The 16,389-nt window shown below is 46.6% G+C and overlaps 1 protein-coding gene across 3 annotated transcripts in view; it reads left to right on the top strand.

Moving 5' to 3' along the window:
- The window catches only part of bbs9 (Bardet-Biedl syndrome 9), a 154,521-nt gene that overhangs the window by 27,345 nt on the left and 110,787 nt on the right, over positions 1-16,389 (top strand). For all 3 annotated transcript variants that reach the window (XM_086217639.1, XM_086217640.1, XM_086217638.1), the window contains 5 exons: positions 1,109-1,238; positions 3,252-3,433; positions 3,715-3,791; positions 3,874-3,927; positions 4,085-4,187. In XM_086217639.1, coding sequence (XP_086073765.1) covers positions 1,109-1,238; positions 3,252-3,433; positions 3,715-3,791; positions 3,874-3,927; positions 4,085-4,187 — 546 coding nt within the window. The remainder of the gene's footprint in view (positions 1-1,108; positions 1,239-3,251; positions 3,434-3,714; positions 3,792-3,873; positions 3,928-4,084; positions 4,188-16,389) is intronic.

Here is a 16,389-nt window from a genome sequence, read left to right as displayed (position 1 = left end):
TGAAGTGTGTGTCTGACATGTTTCAGATGAGTAATGAGTGACGCTGTTACAGAAAACTCACATTTGTATCCGAGCAGTGCTGTCGGGTTTGTTTGACTCCGGCGGCCTGAGTGACCTACAACATGCTGGTGATTCGTGATGGCGGATGGGGGGGGTTTGGCTCCTGGCGAGCACGGAGCTGGCCTGCCTGCAGAACGCAGGGATTCACTGCTACAACATATTGGACTTTCCTTTTCTTCTCAGTTTTTTCGTGTCGCTGTGACGGCGCTGAGGCGAGGTTTAGTGATGATTGATTAACAACAGCTGAAAATGCCCTGACGTCCTGTTAAGCTGCCAGGAACAGAGAATGGTTCTCCCTTCCAGAGCTGAATTGACTTCCGCTTCATTTTTATTTAACTTTTAGAGAAATAGAGTCAAGGTAACGGTTCTGGGTTTAAGTTTCAGCTTCCTATCCTCTGCAGAGGCTGAGAAATGAAGGTTTGTGTAGATGCTCTGTCGCGTCATGCAGGTTTAGGAGGATATTTACGAAAATTCCAGAGGTTCAGTCAGCAGGTTTAGGGCTTAAAGGACTTGACAAAAAGAAGTGATGTTTAACAGCAGATATCTCGTCGTGATAGAGGGTTTAAAAAAATGGAATCAGGACAACAGTTTTACAATAGCACATCTCCTCTGCTGTCATTCTGTGAGCCGAACCCTTGTTGTTGGGGATCCCTGCATTGTTGAGATCTTTCTAAATCAAGTCTTTGTTCCGGAGAAGGCCCCGCTTCATCTGCTCGGTCCAGATGCGTAGACACAACTGCAGTTTCCTCTAATTTATGAGCAGCCCAGGAAAGCAACAAGCCCAGTTTACGCTGGTTGTTCTACCTTATTATAGCGAATACCACAGCTCCTTTTCTCTGGTTTCTCTGGTTGTGTAGCACCAGTTCCAAAAATATTTGCACCTCCCCTCAATTCAAAGCCACCAAAGAAGTTATTCAAGTGTTTTCACAGGCCCAGCGTTTACCTCTCATGACAAGTAAAGTGCCACTGTAAGGAGAGCAGTTTCACAGTCGTGTACATGATGGAAAACATACCACTCATGTGAATTCTCATTTCTCTTCTCGTTCAGTGAGCGATGGGACGACCAACCTGTTGCTTGGTAACCATAACAACATGCTGCTGGTTTACCAGGATGTCACTCTGAAGTGGGCGGCCCAGCTCTCGTTCGTGCCAGTGGCAGTTCGCGTCGCCAACTTCCCGTGAGTATAACTCTCCGGAAACCAACCCCTGATGTCCCTGTTGGCTTGTGATGAAGAGAGAAAGGTGAAGGTCCTTAACAGTGGTAACAGAACAAGAAGAAAATACTGCTGCACCACTGCTTCTACAAGGAAGAGCATGATAAGAATGGCTGCTGGGTACCTAGCTGTCGAGTGCTACATTCACTTTGACCAACACAAACATACACAGTTGTGTTTATCAGTTTGTGAAATCCAGTTTGACCTCTGACAAGAAATGACCTCTCTTCCAGCCGGCCAATGAGAGTCGAGCAGGAGGAGCCAGCTGTAGCAGATCATTAGTTATTGTTATTTTTTTGGCCAAACAACTCTAATCAAACCTCAATTTGACACAATTACAACACAAACATGGCTGAAAAATGATGTGGTTTGAGAGTGATGCAGGAGATAGTGTGTGTCTGGGTAGCTGTGGGGATCAGCTGGAGGGAGGCTGTGTTGTCTTAAAGCTCTTGATAATCATCATCGTGTTCAGTGGTGTGTGAGAGAGACGCACACGAACACACCAAACCAGCGCTGCAGCAGCTGACTATCCAGGGCTTCAGGGCTCTGTGTGTTTCGGGGGCAGTGTCTAGTCCAGTTTCCTAGAACCTAATAAAATGATCCGACTGTCTTTGGCCTCTAAACCAGTTCTTCTTCCTGCATGTCAATACCCAGATCCAGGTTTCCTGTTAGCCATCCAGTGTCGACCTGCACTGTTGAAGCTTGTAGAAAAGAGGATGAAAATGCTCGCAACGCCGCAGTGAGCGTGTTGACCAGCAGGCCCCCTGTCCTCGTGTCGCTCTGGTTTTGTGTCTCCAGCTAACATCTGTCCCAGCAGCTGCAGCGTGTTTCCTAGTGTCAGTTTGTCTCTTTATATTTGTGATCAACAGTCTGTCGCTGGTGGGAACCCCTCACAGTGTCAGTTTGTGTCCATGCACATTTGTGAAACGGAGAACCATGTTTTAATCTGTGTGCGTCTTTCTGTAGCACTTGTGTGTGTGTGTGTGTGTGTGTGTGTGTGTGTGTGTGTGTGTGTGTGTGTGTGTGAGATTTGGAAAGTTTTACACCCCCAAAGACTCCCTCCTGTGCAAGTGTGGACCTGGCTGCTGCCGACCTGGGCCCCCCGTATGTTTTTGTGTGTGTGTGTGTGTGTGTGTGTGTGTGTGTGTGTGTGTTACTGGGTAGCTTGACTGGAATTACAACAATCTGTAACCAGTTAACACACACTCACACAGACATGCTGTTAAAACCCATTATTGCATTTCCTCCTTCTCTGTCCCTCTCGACATCACGACCCGTCGCTGAGATCGAGACCAGGATGAAACTACCAGTGTAAAACAACTGTTCACTCACTTCAGGTTCTCGTGGAGAAACGATTCTGAGAAGAAATCATTCCAGAGCAACATCAACAAAGTCCTCATTCCATCTGGCGTTGTTTTTGTTGATGGGATAGCGATTGATCACATGACAGTACAGATGTAAACGCACCTGAGACACACTGGAGACAGATTTTTATCTGAGCTGCCAAACCCGGAGACGGTCACTCACAGATGCTGTCTGACCTCACTGAAAACAACTGTCAGTGCTAATGCGTCTCCAGTCAACATGTGACAACTCTGCAGGTTTAAATACTTCATGGATGTGGTGGAAACTACTCAAAGTACTCGTACATCGTACATATGCTGGATTCTCAGTCTTCATTCCGTGAAGGTCACCATGCTAATCCTCTCCCACCACTCTTGATGGCGTTCCTGTGTCTTGATTGTCCCGGTGACAGCGGTGGTCCTGAGATTAGGAAATAGGTCTATTCCTGAATTTTAAAGTTTATAACATGAAGTTTCATGTTTGCCTCCTTAGTTTCACAAATTGTTGCAGAATAAATGATGATGACATGAATGAAATCACAGGGGTGTGTTTAGCGGATAGGTATTCGTTTTTCAGTTTTACAGATTTCTACGACTCAAACGAGACTAAATCTAAATCCCTCCTCCCCCCCAGGGAGCTGAAGGGCGTGGTGGTCTCCCTGAGTTCAGACGGTCACCTCCTGTGCTCCTACATGGGCACGGACCCCTCCTTCTTCTCCACCCCCAAGGTGGATGCCAGGGAGGCGGACTATGAGCAGGTGGATGCTGAAATGAAGAAGTTGCAGAAGTTCATCCGAGAAGCCTCCAGGACTCAGGGTAGGACACAGAACCACAGATGGACCTCGTCCATGTTTGTTTGTTGTCTCCTGGTGTGGAAGTCCCCAATAATCATTATCTGAACTCACGGTAGACATGAACCGCTGGCGAAATAAACAACAAAAAAACCTGTCATTGACTGATAGGCACATGGATCTCACAGAGATGTTTTCCCCTCCTGCATTTCCTCTTTGCACACGTCTTCCAGTCTCATCCACTTCATCTATTGCCTCCATCACAACCCTGCTAGGTGTTCATTTGTTTTGGGTTCCCTGTTTCAGACATTTTGCCTAAATCTGACACTGAGGACGAGCTGACTGTCACGGCTGCTGTGTCCTCCAGCATGGACCAGCCGTCGGTAAGAACACGGAAGACGCGTGGATTTTCTGACATGCACACACACTCAGAATCATTCATTTGATCTAATTCTCTTTGCACAGCAATCTCTGATCCAAGATATCGAGGGTTTGCCCGTCCCCTCTGTGACCGTACAGGTAAGCTGTTGTTGACGCCATTGATTGTTTTGTTGTTTAAATCAAGTTACTTATATCGTTTTTACTTCTCGACATTTCCCCCCTCTGTTCATGTGTTTTCCACACGTCTGGACCTGCTGTTCGCCCGTCTACGGTCCGTCTCTCTCCCACCATGCAGGTGAAAGTGAAGGCCAGTTCGGTTGTTCAGTCCTCCAAGCTGACCGTCGGAGTTCAGCCTCCACTCGCTGTCACTCAGGCCCAGTTTGTCCTGGAGCCCATGGGTAAGTCCCCCCAGAGGGTCACCCTGATGTAAACAAAGCCAACGAAGGGTCACTGTAGACAAATGAACTGGGATTTTTCTTCTTTTTCATCTTGGCATGTTTGAGGTGTAGTCGGTGCGTTCGGTGGGCGACTGTCTCCAGATGCTGAGCACAGCGATTCTCTCTTTGTATATCAAACATGCTGCCTTGACCTGGCACTTGGGATCAAATATTCCTCCAAACTCTAACGAACAATACCGGCAGTGACTTAATGCCTTTTAAGTCCAAACTAAAAGTAGACAGCGCCCTCTGTTGGAATCATTGCAGTGGGGGGTTCCGTTGAGGAGGTTCTGGGTCAGATGGAGATGGTTTTCTATGTCAGATTGAAATCATCGCACTCATTTGTTCAACTTGAGGCTCTTCCTTCATGCTTGGAGTGAGGAGTCCTGCTGTCGATTTTCCTGCTCAGACTCACAGGGAAGGTCAAAGGGTCAAGGTTATTAAAATGATCCATGCATCTGGATGTGTGGAAGCTCTTCCATCAGCTGACTGGATCAACCACGTCTCTCTCCAGCAGCCTGCGTCATCTTCTCCACCAGTGAGTGAGTGTTTGTCCAGCCCTTGTCAGCCTTGTGCAGTCGTCAGTCACCTTGACCCTAAACACGACACCTGCAGGCTGAGCCGATATGAACATCTGTTGAATCTCCTTCCAGCGGTATCAGCTCGTGAGGGAGGCCAGCCACGTGTCGGATTGGTGTTAGGGATTATTCTTGTTGGGAAGCTTTATTTTCTTCTTACAGAAACATAATGTGTTGTCATTGTGAACTCCCAGCTGAGCAGAAGCTGAAACCAAACCAGCTCATTCTTGTTGCCATGTTCAGGCCGCCGCTTCAGTGTGAAAGCGCCGTTGAGGGTTTGTGTTGAAACATGGCAGCTCAGGTACAAGGACCTGCTGCTATACTGATACGAAGGGTTCAGACTGAGCTAAACTAATAAAAACGCTGAAGTTTCAGGGGATTATACAGAAATGAAATCATGGTCATCAATATTGTAGTCCAGATATATCACTCCACTGACTCAGACACAAGACAAACTTGTAAATTCATTTTTAGATCCAAGAATGGGATCCCTCCATCTTCCCTACAGGAATGATATTACTGGACCTATTAATCATACGTGAAACAAAATGCTCCTAACAGAGCACAGATGGTGTTGGCAGTAATTTTAGGGATGCCATGTAGATAGAAAAATTTCATATTTTTCCCCGACAACTGCTCCAGACATTTGCTGAAACCGTCATCCATCACCGAGGAGTAGCTGCTGAATTTTTCTGAGAAGGAGCAGTATGGATTGGGAATTTATGATTTCAAGATGTGGGCAGCATTCTGGGGCAGTGGGAACAACGTCCATTTATTCTGAGCCCTGAATCAAAGTGACCACTGCTTTCTGTTGATTTATGATGTGTGTATGCAGAAATGTAATGGGTTCTACCACAGTGCGTTCTTATCTGCAGATGGACTGCACATGACCTCCACAACTGCTAATGCAAACATGATGCACTGTTTGCACAACACACACTCCATTTGCTGGACCTCCCTCCCAGTTTCCTCCCTCTTATGACGGCAGCACGTCCTCCTTTTTGTATCTGACCAGTTTGAATTGTTCGCCTTTATCTTCTTTTATGTGTGTCATGCTGAAACATGATTATTAAGACAACATAGTGTCGCGGTCTGCCACACAGACCGATTCAGCGCTCGATACGCGTTCAACAATACCAGGCTTCTACATACATTTTGAAAGGCTGGTGATTCCGTACGATATGATCCAGTTCTGTCACGATAAGAAACAACGCCACGTAACACAAGAGTGACACCAAACAATGTGGGATGGCACAAGAACTTTCTGGAAACGCGTCGGTTCTCGTGTCTCTACGGTGTCGAAGCTCCTGGAGATACTGGCTAGTCACGCCAGGCGGTCGTGGTGGCTGTGGACACAGAGACTGCAGGGTTCTTGCTCTTGTGATCCAGCGTCACACGGATTCGCGTTCTGGGTGCGCCTCGGCTCAATGCAGAGTTGAGGAAATGAGCCTGTTGTGAGCCTGCAGACCCCAGACCTTCATGGAGGAGCAGACGGTGGCCAAATGCAAACACACAGTCGCCGTCTTAGTCTGATGGGAGGAAACCTCACCTTTGGTTAAAATGATGAGAGGATCAACCTCATTCGGTAGGAGGGTTATTGAGTCCGGTGTTTGTCTGGATAGATGTGAGTCCCAATGATCAGCATCAGCTCATCCATCCTGTCGCTAAGCGATCTGGCGTATGTGGGGCTGAATGCCACCTCCTGCTTCTTCCCTTGTGCTATTGTAATCCACAGCAACCCAACAAAAGGATTGGTAGGAACAGACAGAGTCCTTCATTTAGTTTTCTCTGCTGGTGTGCAACAGCATCCTCTACGGTATAAAAATGAAAACACAGATTGACAGAAAATTTTGCCAACAGCAAGGAAAGAGTTAAGGTGTGTTCTATCTCTCTCTCTCTCTCTCTCTCTCTCTCTCTCTCTCTCTCTCTCTCTCTCTCTCTCTCTCTCTCTCCAGTAGAACAGAAATGCCTGGAGATCATGAATCAGTTTCAGGTTCCCACCTCATGAAGGAACAAACTGGAAGCAGAAGATCCTGATTTAGGAAGTATCATACAGGAGCAGCGGTAGCTTCCATGTCTGAACAGATAATAAAAATTGCGCCAACAGCAACTCAAACTTAATCAAAGTAAATTCATTGAAGAAGATGCCAAAAAATGTATTAAAAAAAAAAACCTGCTTCGTGGAGGTTTTTCCTCTTGGCAGCATTTCGCCAAGTCTCACTGTTTATGTGGAAGATCAGAGGCTGTGAGTCACAGCGCTGTCACGTTTACACCGTTAAAGAGATGCTTTGTTTACACAAGTTTATGTAGCGGTCAGATGGGTCAAATTCAGAAGCTTCTCACACACACACACACACACACACACCAAATTATATACAGTAATATCATACACATACTGTACATATCCATGGGCAAAATAAAGACTAAACACATGCACGTGTTGCCTCAACGTGTTTTAAAATAACGCTCACACGCACGCAGACACACACACACACACATAGAAGGTAGGAAGGTATTTCACATGTTGTGAGGACAGACATCTAATTACACAGACATTATGAGGACCAACAGCAAGTCCTCATTGCTTAGTCATTAGACTTTAGGCCTGTTGTAATGTTTGGATTAGGGTTCTAGTTCCGTTTTTCAGGAAATGAAGGTAAATCAGCGTAATGTCCTCTGAAGTGATGGAAGGTGTGTGTGTGTGTGTGTGTGTGTGTGTGTGTGTGTGTGTGTGTGTGTGTGTGTGTGTGTGTGTGTGTGTGTGTGTGTGTGTGTGTGTGTGTCACGCTTCTGTCTTCCTGCACACAGAAATCTGGCGCTGGCTTCCACGAGTCAATCAACAGCTCTCCAATGAGAAACATGAGAGCCACTTCACACACGCATGCTTTCTTCACTTCTTTTTCTTCTTCTTCTCCTCCGTCAAACTATGTGACCCCTCACTGGCCTGCTTTGGCCCAGAATGGCTTGGCTCAGCGCCGTAGCACTAGGACCACCGAGGCTGACCCTTGGCGGTCAGATTTGCACATGAACAGAGTGTTTCACATCCGTTAGAGTCCTGGAAAATTAAGAAAAAATAAATGAATGGAGCCTGCAGGGGTTTTAATGAATGCTGGGACTGGGCTCTCTGGGGCTGGATCCCAGTCGCTGTCTGCTCTGTGCTTCGGATCCAGAGAATAGCACCCAGGCTGATGGATCACAAGGAAGAGGCTGAACTGAATATGGGATAGATTAACCGGTATAAACAAACCTGAAGTAATGTTGTGTCATTGATATATTTAATTGTCATGGTCTTTTTCACTCCGCTAATTTAGTTTGATTTCATGCTTGTGGAACAGATGCTCTCTGATTGTTCCTACTGTTGTGCTCATTAACCATTGTTCTGAGTGGAAAAGCGAGTGAGGGAACCATTAAGAGCAAGGATGTAATCTGCCTGCCAGAACCAATTCTTGTGACAGAAAAATTTCCTCAAAATGGTGACAAATGTAGACAACATGGAAGCAGCTGCACAACTGGTGTCAAGTCGACTTATGGAAGTAACAAATACTAAACATTAAGATTTGTTTTGACAGACATTAACTGGTCCAAGCTACTGCTGACCGCTGACTGAAACTGATGTCAGCGGGACAAATAGAAAATGAACCAACATTTCTTCACCCAAACCAGACCAAGACTGAGAATGTGAGCTGGGGAATTTTGTGGATTTGCTTCATGGCAAAGAAACCAGACATTTGGCATCAGTGTTAAAGATTAAAAAGAAGAGTAAATTGCTGCTGTATAACTAACAGGAGATCATAAGAGATACCCGTATGGAGACAGAGTCACACTTCATACTTTGAAAACCACGGCCACTGCAGTGAAACAAAATATGCAAGCAGGGGCCCAAAACGCTGAATGCAACAAGATAAAAATGCCTGCATCAAGCTGAAAACATCAGATTTCTCCACACCACCAGATTATTATGGTTACTAGCTGGTGAAAAGCTAAAAAGTTGCCTTAATATACGCTTTTCTGCCTCAAAGCCACAGTGCTTCATTGTGTTGTCACTCGCTCCCACTCACGGCCAAAGTGCTAATGTGTTTGATGGCAGAAACTCTCTATTCAGGCAATAGTTGCATTTCCATCGAGCCCCTTTGATGCATATTTTCATTAAAAAAAAACAAAACTGAGTGGAAACACAAAGAATTTTAATTAATCTTGTAAACAAAATGTTCACTCTCGAGTCGAAGCAGAAAGATGGTGTATCAATAGAAAACAAGTGCCAACGAATTCAGTGGACAGAGATTCCGCAAATAAATGATGTTCTTCAAGAATGCGATCGTCAGGATTGTTTCCAGAAATCCTCCGAGGACATCGGACTGAGATGTTAGGAGTTCCTTCTTGTTTTTTTCTGGTTCAGTTAAAATGAGTACAATTAAAGTAGCCATCCATTTAGAATAAAAACTCACTGAAATCCTGTAGTCCTTCTAGATCCCATTATCAAACTCACTTTCCTGTGTTTTTTTATTTATTTATGGGTTTACAATTGGAGCACCTTTAGTCTGTCTAACTGGAAGGTGAATGAATGAAATTTCATCCACTGAGTAAGAAAGCATTAAAGACGTTGTCGTACATTGATGGATCAGGACACTTCCTCACCTGCTCGGCGTCTCCTCCACACGTAGCCACACTGACTGCGCAGGCACAACCAGCAACCTGTACAATCACGCTTTAATCTCACTCTAGCGTGCGTGTGTGTGTGTGTGTGTGTGTGTGTGTGTGTAAATGTTGCAAACTCCCTCAAATTGCTTTACAGAAAACAAAGGACAATCAAAGTGTTTATGTGCGCGTGTGCACAAGCTGTTAAGTGATGGGGGGTGGGGGTGGGGGTGAGGGAGGCGGAGGGGAGGTAGCGCCTTCTGACTTTTATTGTTATTCCAGTTTTTATTCGTCTCAGATGGCGACTGAATTCCCTGTTCACCACACACTGCTTCCTTTGTTCTCGGTCCTACACTCACATCCACGCCTTCCCCGCTCCTCGTCATGCTGCCCCTCAACATCTTTATTTCTTCTACCTACTTCCTTCTTCCTGTCTTTCTTTTCCTTCGTGACATTCTCTCCAGGGTTTAGATCAGGATGTTTTTTTCTGTCCGGGCCGGTTGTGGACTGACGTGCTACCTTATCACGCAGTCACTCTTGCTGGTGGCATTGGCAGTGTGGCGTGAAAGCACGGCGCTCCCATTGACATGCCAGGGTTGTCTGTCCATCCCAGCCTTGTTAACGTGCTGTCTCAGGACCGCCTTTCTTCATGTATGACACAAACATCCACTGGGACTCAACGATGAACTGAAGACTCTGGTGGTCAAAGGTCAAGTTCTCTGTGACACGTACATATCCAGGAGATTTACAACTGTAGTACAGTATTAGGGGGAGCCAGGCCCGGGGTAGGGGCTCGTAGGTGAGCGCCTGGTGGTTGGGCCTTAGCCCATGGAGTCTGGCTGGGCCCAGCCCGAAAAGGTTACATGGACTTGTCCCCCGTGGACCCACCACCCACAGGAGGAATCAGAAGGGTCCAGAGCTGTGTGATTTGGGCACCAGACCAAGGCAGGGGCCTTGGCTGTCTGATCCCCAGACATGGAAGCTGGCTTTTGGGACATGGAATGTCACCTCTCTTGCAGGGAAGGAACCGGACCTGGTGGAAGAAGTTAAGCGTTACCAACTAGATATAGTCAGCCTCACCTTGACACATAGCTCCGGGTCTGGAACCCAAGTCCTTGAGAGGGGTTGGACTCTCCTTCACTGTGGTTGCCCCAGCTGAGAGGCGGCAGGTTGGGCTGGGCTTTTTGATTGCCCCCAGACTCTCTGCCTCTAAGTTGGGGTTTACCCAAGGGGGGGGAAAGGGTTGCTTCCCAGGCGCGCTTGGTTGGGGGAACGGGTCCTGACTGTTTTCTGTGCTTATGCGGCAAACAGCAGTTCAGATTACCCGGCCGTTTTGGAGTCCCTGGGAAGGGTTCTGGATGGCGCCCAGACTGGGGACTCCATTGTCCTACTGGAGGACTTCAACACTCACATTGTCAATGACAGCGTGACCTGGAGGGGCGTGATTGGGAGGAATGGCAGGCCTGAACTGAACAAGAGTGTGCAACTGTGCGAGTCGCAGTTTGTCCATAACAAACACCATGTTCAAATATAAGAATTCCACTGGCGCATGTGGTACTGGGACATCCTAGGTCGCGGGTCTATGATCGATTTTATAGTTGTTTCATCTGACCTGTGGCTGTATGCTCTGGACACTCGGGTGAAGAGAGGAGCTGAGCTGTCATCTGATCACCATCTGGTGGTGAGTTGGATCAGGTGGCAGGGGAAGACGCCGCGCAGACCTGGTAGGCCCAAACGAGTAGTGAGGGTTTGCTGGGAACGCCTGGCGGAAGAACCTGTCAGGATGATCTTCAACTCCCACCTCCGGCAGAGCTTTGACTGCATCCCGGAGACAGTGGGGGACATTGAGTCTGAATAGACCATGTTCCGCTCTGCTACTGTCAAGGCGGCTGTTGTGAGCTGCGGCTGTAAGGCTGCTGGGGCTGGTCGTGGCGGTAATACCTGAACCTGTTGGTGGACACCAGAGGTGAGGGGAGCCATCAGGCTGATGAAGGAGTTGTGTGAGGACGCCTCCTTCGGATGGTCTTCCAGGCATGTCCGACTGGGAGGAGGCCTTGGGGCCAACCCAGGACACGCTGGAGGGATTATAACTCTCAGCTGGCCTGGGAATGCCTCGGGATTCCCCTGAAGAGCTGGTGGACGTGGCTGGGGAGAGGATAGTCTGGGCTTCCTTGCTGAGGCTGCTGCTCCCACGACCCGGACCAACGGGATAAGTGGAGGATGACGATGATTACTGTTTTTGAAGTTTACACAGTGTTTGAAATGTACATAAAATATACTAAATATACTGAAATAACATAAAAGTACCATGTCAAGTTGGATTTCAGGCAGACGTATCTGAGCCTGTTAGAAAGCTAAGCAGTTTTTTCTGTCTCAGCATCATTTCACAGCTAAATCAACACAAATATTTAATTCCATGTAAATGGCTGCTCTTCTGTATCGTGTCCCGCATCCAGCAACAGCTCTGTCTAGATGGATTTTGAAATGTAAACCCTGCATGCCGGCTGACTCTGTATGAAGAGCGGGTTGGTTTTGTTTAACAGAAGACCCAACACAGCGATGTGACCTCGCTCCTGACCCGTGCAAGTCAAAGGTCGGTGTTTAACACCACACTAAGGGTCACCTCCCTTGTTTACCTCTGGAAGTACTTCTGGCATTGTGAGGCCATCCATTGGATTCTCTTGCTCCCGACCGTCACAGCTGAGGGCAAAACTTTAAACCAACTCTTTAACCTCAGCCTGAGTGTTGACGCAGTCTGAGTTGTAGGTGGAGAACTCGGTTGTCACAAAGAGACACGTACAAACACACACGCACAGATGAAGCAGAAGCAGACCAGGAATGGTAAGTTCCTGGTTTGATTTTTTTTCTTGATGTGTTGCTTTTGATATTATTTGCACATGATGAAGTAGAATATATACACACGTCCCCTTTCTCCTCTCCTTGTGTGGCACAGATGCCCATCTCCACCCCTCTTGACCTCTTGACCTTTTTCACACAGCCAGTAGCCAGTTTAACCTGAGCTGTCAAGTGTTATATCCTGAACCCTCAGTATAGCCACACACACGCATGCGCGCTCTACTCCTCTGACATCTCTATACATGTAGCATCTTTTTATGACTCTGTTTCTTATTTCCTTTCTTTACAAACACATTTGGAATCCAGATGTTCTCTCCTCCAGGTATTCTATCCTGTTTCACCACTATGGAAAGTGATTGTTGGGTTTGGATCAGTATTTGTCACTGCAGAGTTTGGATGCAGCAGGAGACTTGTGGACTGTCCACTTTCAGTTGGGAATGAGTCTCGGGGTCCTGCTCTCCACCGAGGGGACTATGGAGTGTGAGATGGGCCTCAGAACCAGAGCAGGAGTGGTTTTGCATTTGCTATACAAATCCGAATACAAGCAGCTGGTTTCCTCGGGGGGGTTCTCTTCTGGTAGGGGTGAGAATTTAGTCGTCCATGATGGAGCAGTTGAGTTCAGGCATCTCGTCAGGATGCCACCTGTGCGCAGGTGCGTCCCTGGTAGGAGGCCGCATGGCAGACCCAGGACCAGGTGGAGGGACTATGGAGATGCTACCCTCATAACTCAACCTCAGATAAGCAGTTGAGGACTGATGGATGGATGAACGCAACAGAAACAAAGATAAGCTAGAAATAGACCATACTTGAATTGAACTCTTAACATTGTGCTGGACAGGCGTATTGCAGGTTTGATTGTCCAGTTTCGTAAGATGATTGTGAGTTCAGTTTGTGGGAGTCTCGTGCTCTGGTACCCCTTAGTGGCAGCAAACTGGCCTATCAGGTATTTCTGAGGAGCCTGGAAGGAATCTGATGGAGGGAGAGTTGATTTAATGTGAGCAGAGACTGATGCAGAGAAACGGAGGGAGGGCCTCTGGCTCTTTAATGGAACCAGAGGGAGGAGATAAAGAAGACGTAGAAGCAACGAAAAGGTGACAGAAGGTTAGAAAAACAAACTTGACGAGGGTGAGAAGATGGAGACACTTTGGGGAAGAGAGAGGTGGAGAGGTACATGGGGGGGGGGGTGTAGTCTCCTTTATGGGGTTTGTTTTTGTTGGCATTGGTGTTCACGGGTTAATGTGCCTTAGAACACTGGAACCAGTCTCAGCAGTCTAAGTGGGTCGGGCCTGTGGGTCACATGGACTGACACTTTACCTGAAGCACACAGGTTTGACTCCCACCACAGCTGCTTGACCTGTCCAGATGTGCCCAAACGTATGCTGAGCTGAACAGAAGAGACAGAGATGAATGGAGAGAAAGGGAGAGGAGGAGGAGGAGGAGGAGGGATTACTGTGTGTCTCTTTTGGTGTTGTTTGTTGGTCTTAATGGGCCTGGGAACACTTAAAGCACTTAAACCAGTCTGACCAGTTTGACCTCAAGGGCAGAGAGGTTAAAAGCCTTCTGCTGAAAGACAGAATGACAGAGAGTGAGCGAGGACGGAGGAGAGGAGGAGTCAAGGAGGTCAGAGAGAAAAGGGAAAGAGTTGAAGAAGGACAGATTAGAAAGTAGAGGAGAGGAAAAAAAACCTACTTCATGTATTCATCCCTCTGTTTGTGACTCTTGGGTGTTTAACGACTTTTGCTCTGATTTCATTGCAAGAAATGAATGAGAAAATAATAGAGTTGATCAGATAATTACATGGATGTCCTCTGAGTGCTGTCACGTCTTTCTACAAGACCAGCGAACAACTTTGAACTCAATTTTATGAATGGAGTTTGGTTTGATTGGCTTCGAGTTTGACATGGTGCAACTGCTTTCTTCTTTGAAAGCAAATATGACCTTTTATGTGGGAAAAAAAAGTATTTTCCAACATGAGAATCAAGGACGAAGACGTTTGTGACCACAAAGGTCAGTTTAAGAGGACATGTAAGAAAAAAAAAAAAAATCAAGAAAATGCCCTTAAATTATTAATTCCTATTATGTACCCTTGAGTTACAAATTTACAGGTACAGTCAGACTTTTTGGGACCTCAGTCTTCTCAAGTGTGGACTGAATTGATCTTTTTGGATCGTTTACATTGATTTAGTGGATCCATCTTAACGTGGAAGTAAAGCAACACACAAAGTTGCTCTGACTTTGTCTCTGATTGAAGGGACTTCCATCCCTGAGGGACATGAGGACTGAGTCGTCATGTGACCAGTGATAAAACCCGACTGATTTTGACCTTCACAGTCTGACAGTGAAGCATCCAGGATGTCACCAGTTTTTCAAGCACACAACTCCCAGAAGCTGTGTCTTGAAATTCAAAAGTTTCTGCTTTTGTACGTCCTCGTGTGTGTTAGAGCAGGATTCATATAAGGTTTGGCTCACAGCACCGGTCAGAACATAAAACCCTATTGTTGGCCAGCTCAGGTTTTGGTGTTTAACCTGGAGGGATTTGTGCTTCTATACGCTCATTGTCATTGGAAGCCCCCTCCTCCTGTACATCTAATTACCTGACCTCACACCAACTCCAAACCAAACCTGAACCCAGCTCCAAACTACCAAGTCTGAACCCCCCAACTGCCCTCTGAATCTGTGCCAGAGTCAGAATGTCCAAACGCTCCTCTGGTTCCAAAAACGTCCCGACTCCTGAGCTCTGCATCTCAGACTGGTTCTCACAGTGTTTCCAGGTAAAGTGGAAGCAGACCAGGAATGTCTCTGTACAAATGGAACTTCCTGATTTGTTTTCTGTGTTTTGCTTTCTATATCATTTGCACATGGCAGAGCAGGATGGATGCACACAGATGCACTCACACAAACACAAATGGCAGTTGTGGATTAAATAAAACAGATGGATGGTATTTATCAAACTCTTGGCAAAGAGCATCCAAACTTATTTTCAAAAATACTCTCCATGGGCTCGTTTTTCACAGCAGCACAGCCATGGCTCGGCACAGGGAGAGCTCGACTGGGTCTTGTCAAGCAGAACCGTTGATGTGCCATGAAACATCAGCGGAAACGAAGGAAACTGAACAACGCGGAATAAAAAAGTACATCATATTGTGCTGGTACATGTCGCCACTTTTGGAAAAATACATATTCAATTAATAACATTTTTATAGCTTTTATAAATTTTTACACAATTTATACGTTGTTGTTTTTTTTTGTAACCCTGCTGTCCAGCTGGATGTTTGTCATGTGACTGTTGGTCCCAGCTGATGAAGGACAGAATCTAGGAAGTGGTTGGTGCTTGTGGGTTAGTTTTGGTAAGATTTGTTATGAGACACAAAGTATGAAGTGACTAATATGAAATAAAACATGGAAGTGTAAAGCCCCCCCCCACACACACACTAAAAACTCTTAACGTAGTTCCTTGCCTGAAGCCTCCACTGAGCGCTGCACTCAAAGCTCAGATAATTTCGTTGCTGCTTGCAGTGGACACTGAGAGCAAAGATGGATGACTGTCTCTGCAGCACTGCAATTTTTCATTTAAAGTGATATTTTGACAAAAATATTGATCAACTTTTAACAAATAATCAAAAAAACACAAATAATACACCTTCCTGCCATTTGAAACTTGCGGGAGATTATAGCATGATTGCTATCAGAGGCCTAATCAGGCCTGAACATCTCAACATCAGGGACTCTCTATGATGAAGGGAAGGAGACGGAGGAGGGGGTGGAGGAGGTCAAGGAGTCAGGATCCCCAACAGAGTTTAGAGAAACTCTGCTTGCTATCGTTGAGCTGCTCCTTCGTCTGACTGCAGGGAGTCTGACTGTCCTCGTCTCCCTTTTCATCTCCCCTCATCCATCTTGCTGCCCACTGCTCTGTCTATCCACAGCCTGAGAGCCCTCGTCTCCTCCTCTGCTAGACCTCGTCTCCTCCCCCTCTGCTAGCCCTCTTCTCCTCCCCCTCTGCTAGCTCTCATTTCCTCCTCTGCTAGCCCTCTTCTCCTCCTCCTCTGCTAGCTCTCATTTCCTCCTCTGCTAGCCCTCGTCTCCTCCTCTGCTAG

Source organism: Aulostomus chinensis, chromosome 11, assembly GCF_037954235.1.
Source record: "Aulostomus chinensis isolate RoL2024-O1b breed Wild chromosome 11, RoL_Achi_v1.0, whole genome shotgun sequence".
NCBI classification, from domain to species: Eukaryota; Metazoa; Chordata; class Actinopteri; order Syngnathiformes; family Aulostomidae; genus Aulostomus; species Aulostomus chinensis.
This window is presented reverse-complemented; position numbering and strand designations above follow the sequence as displayed.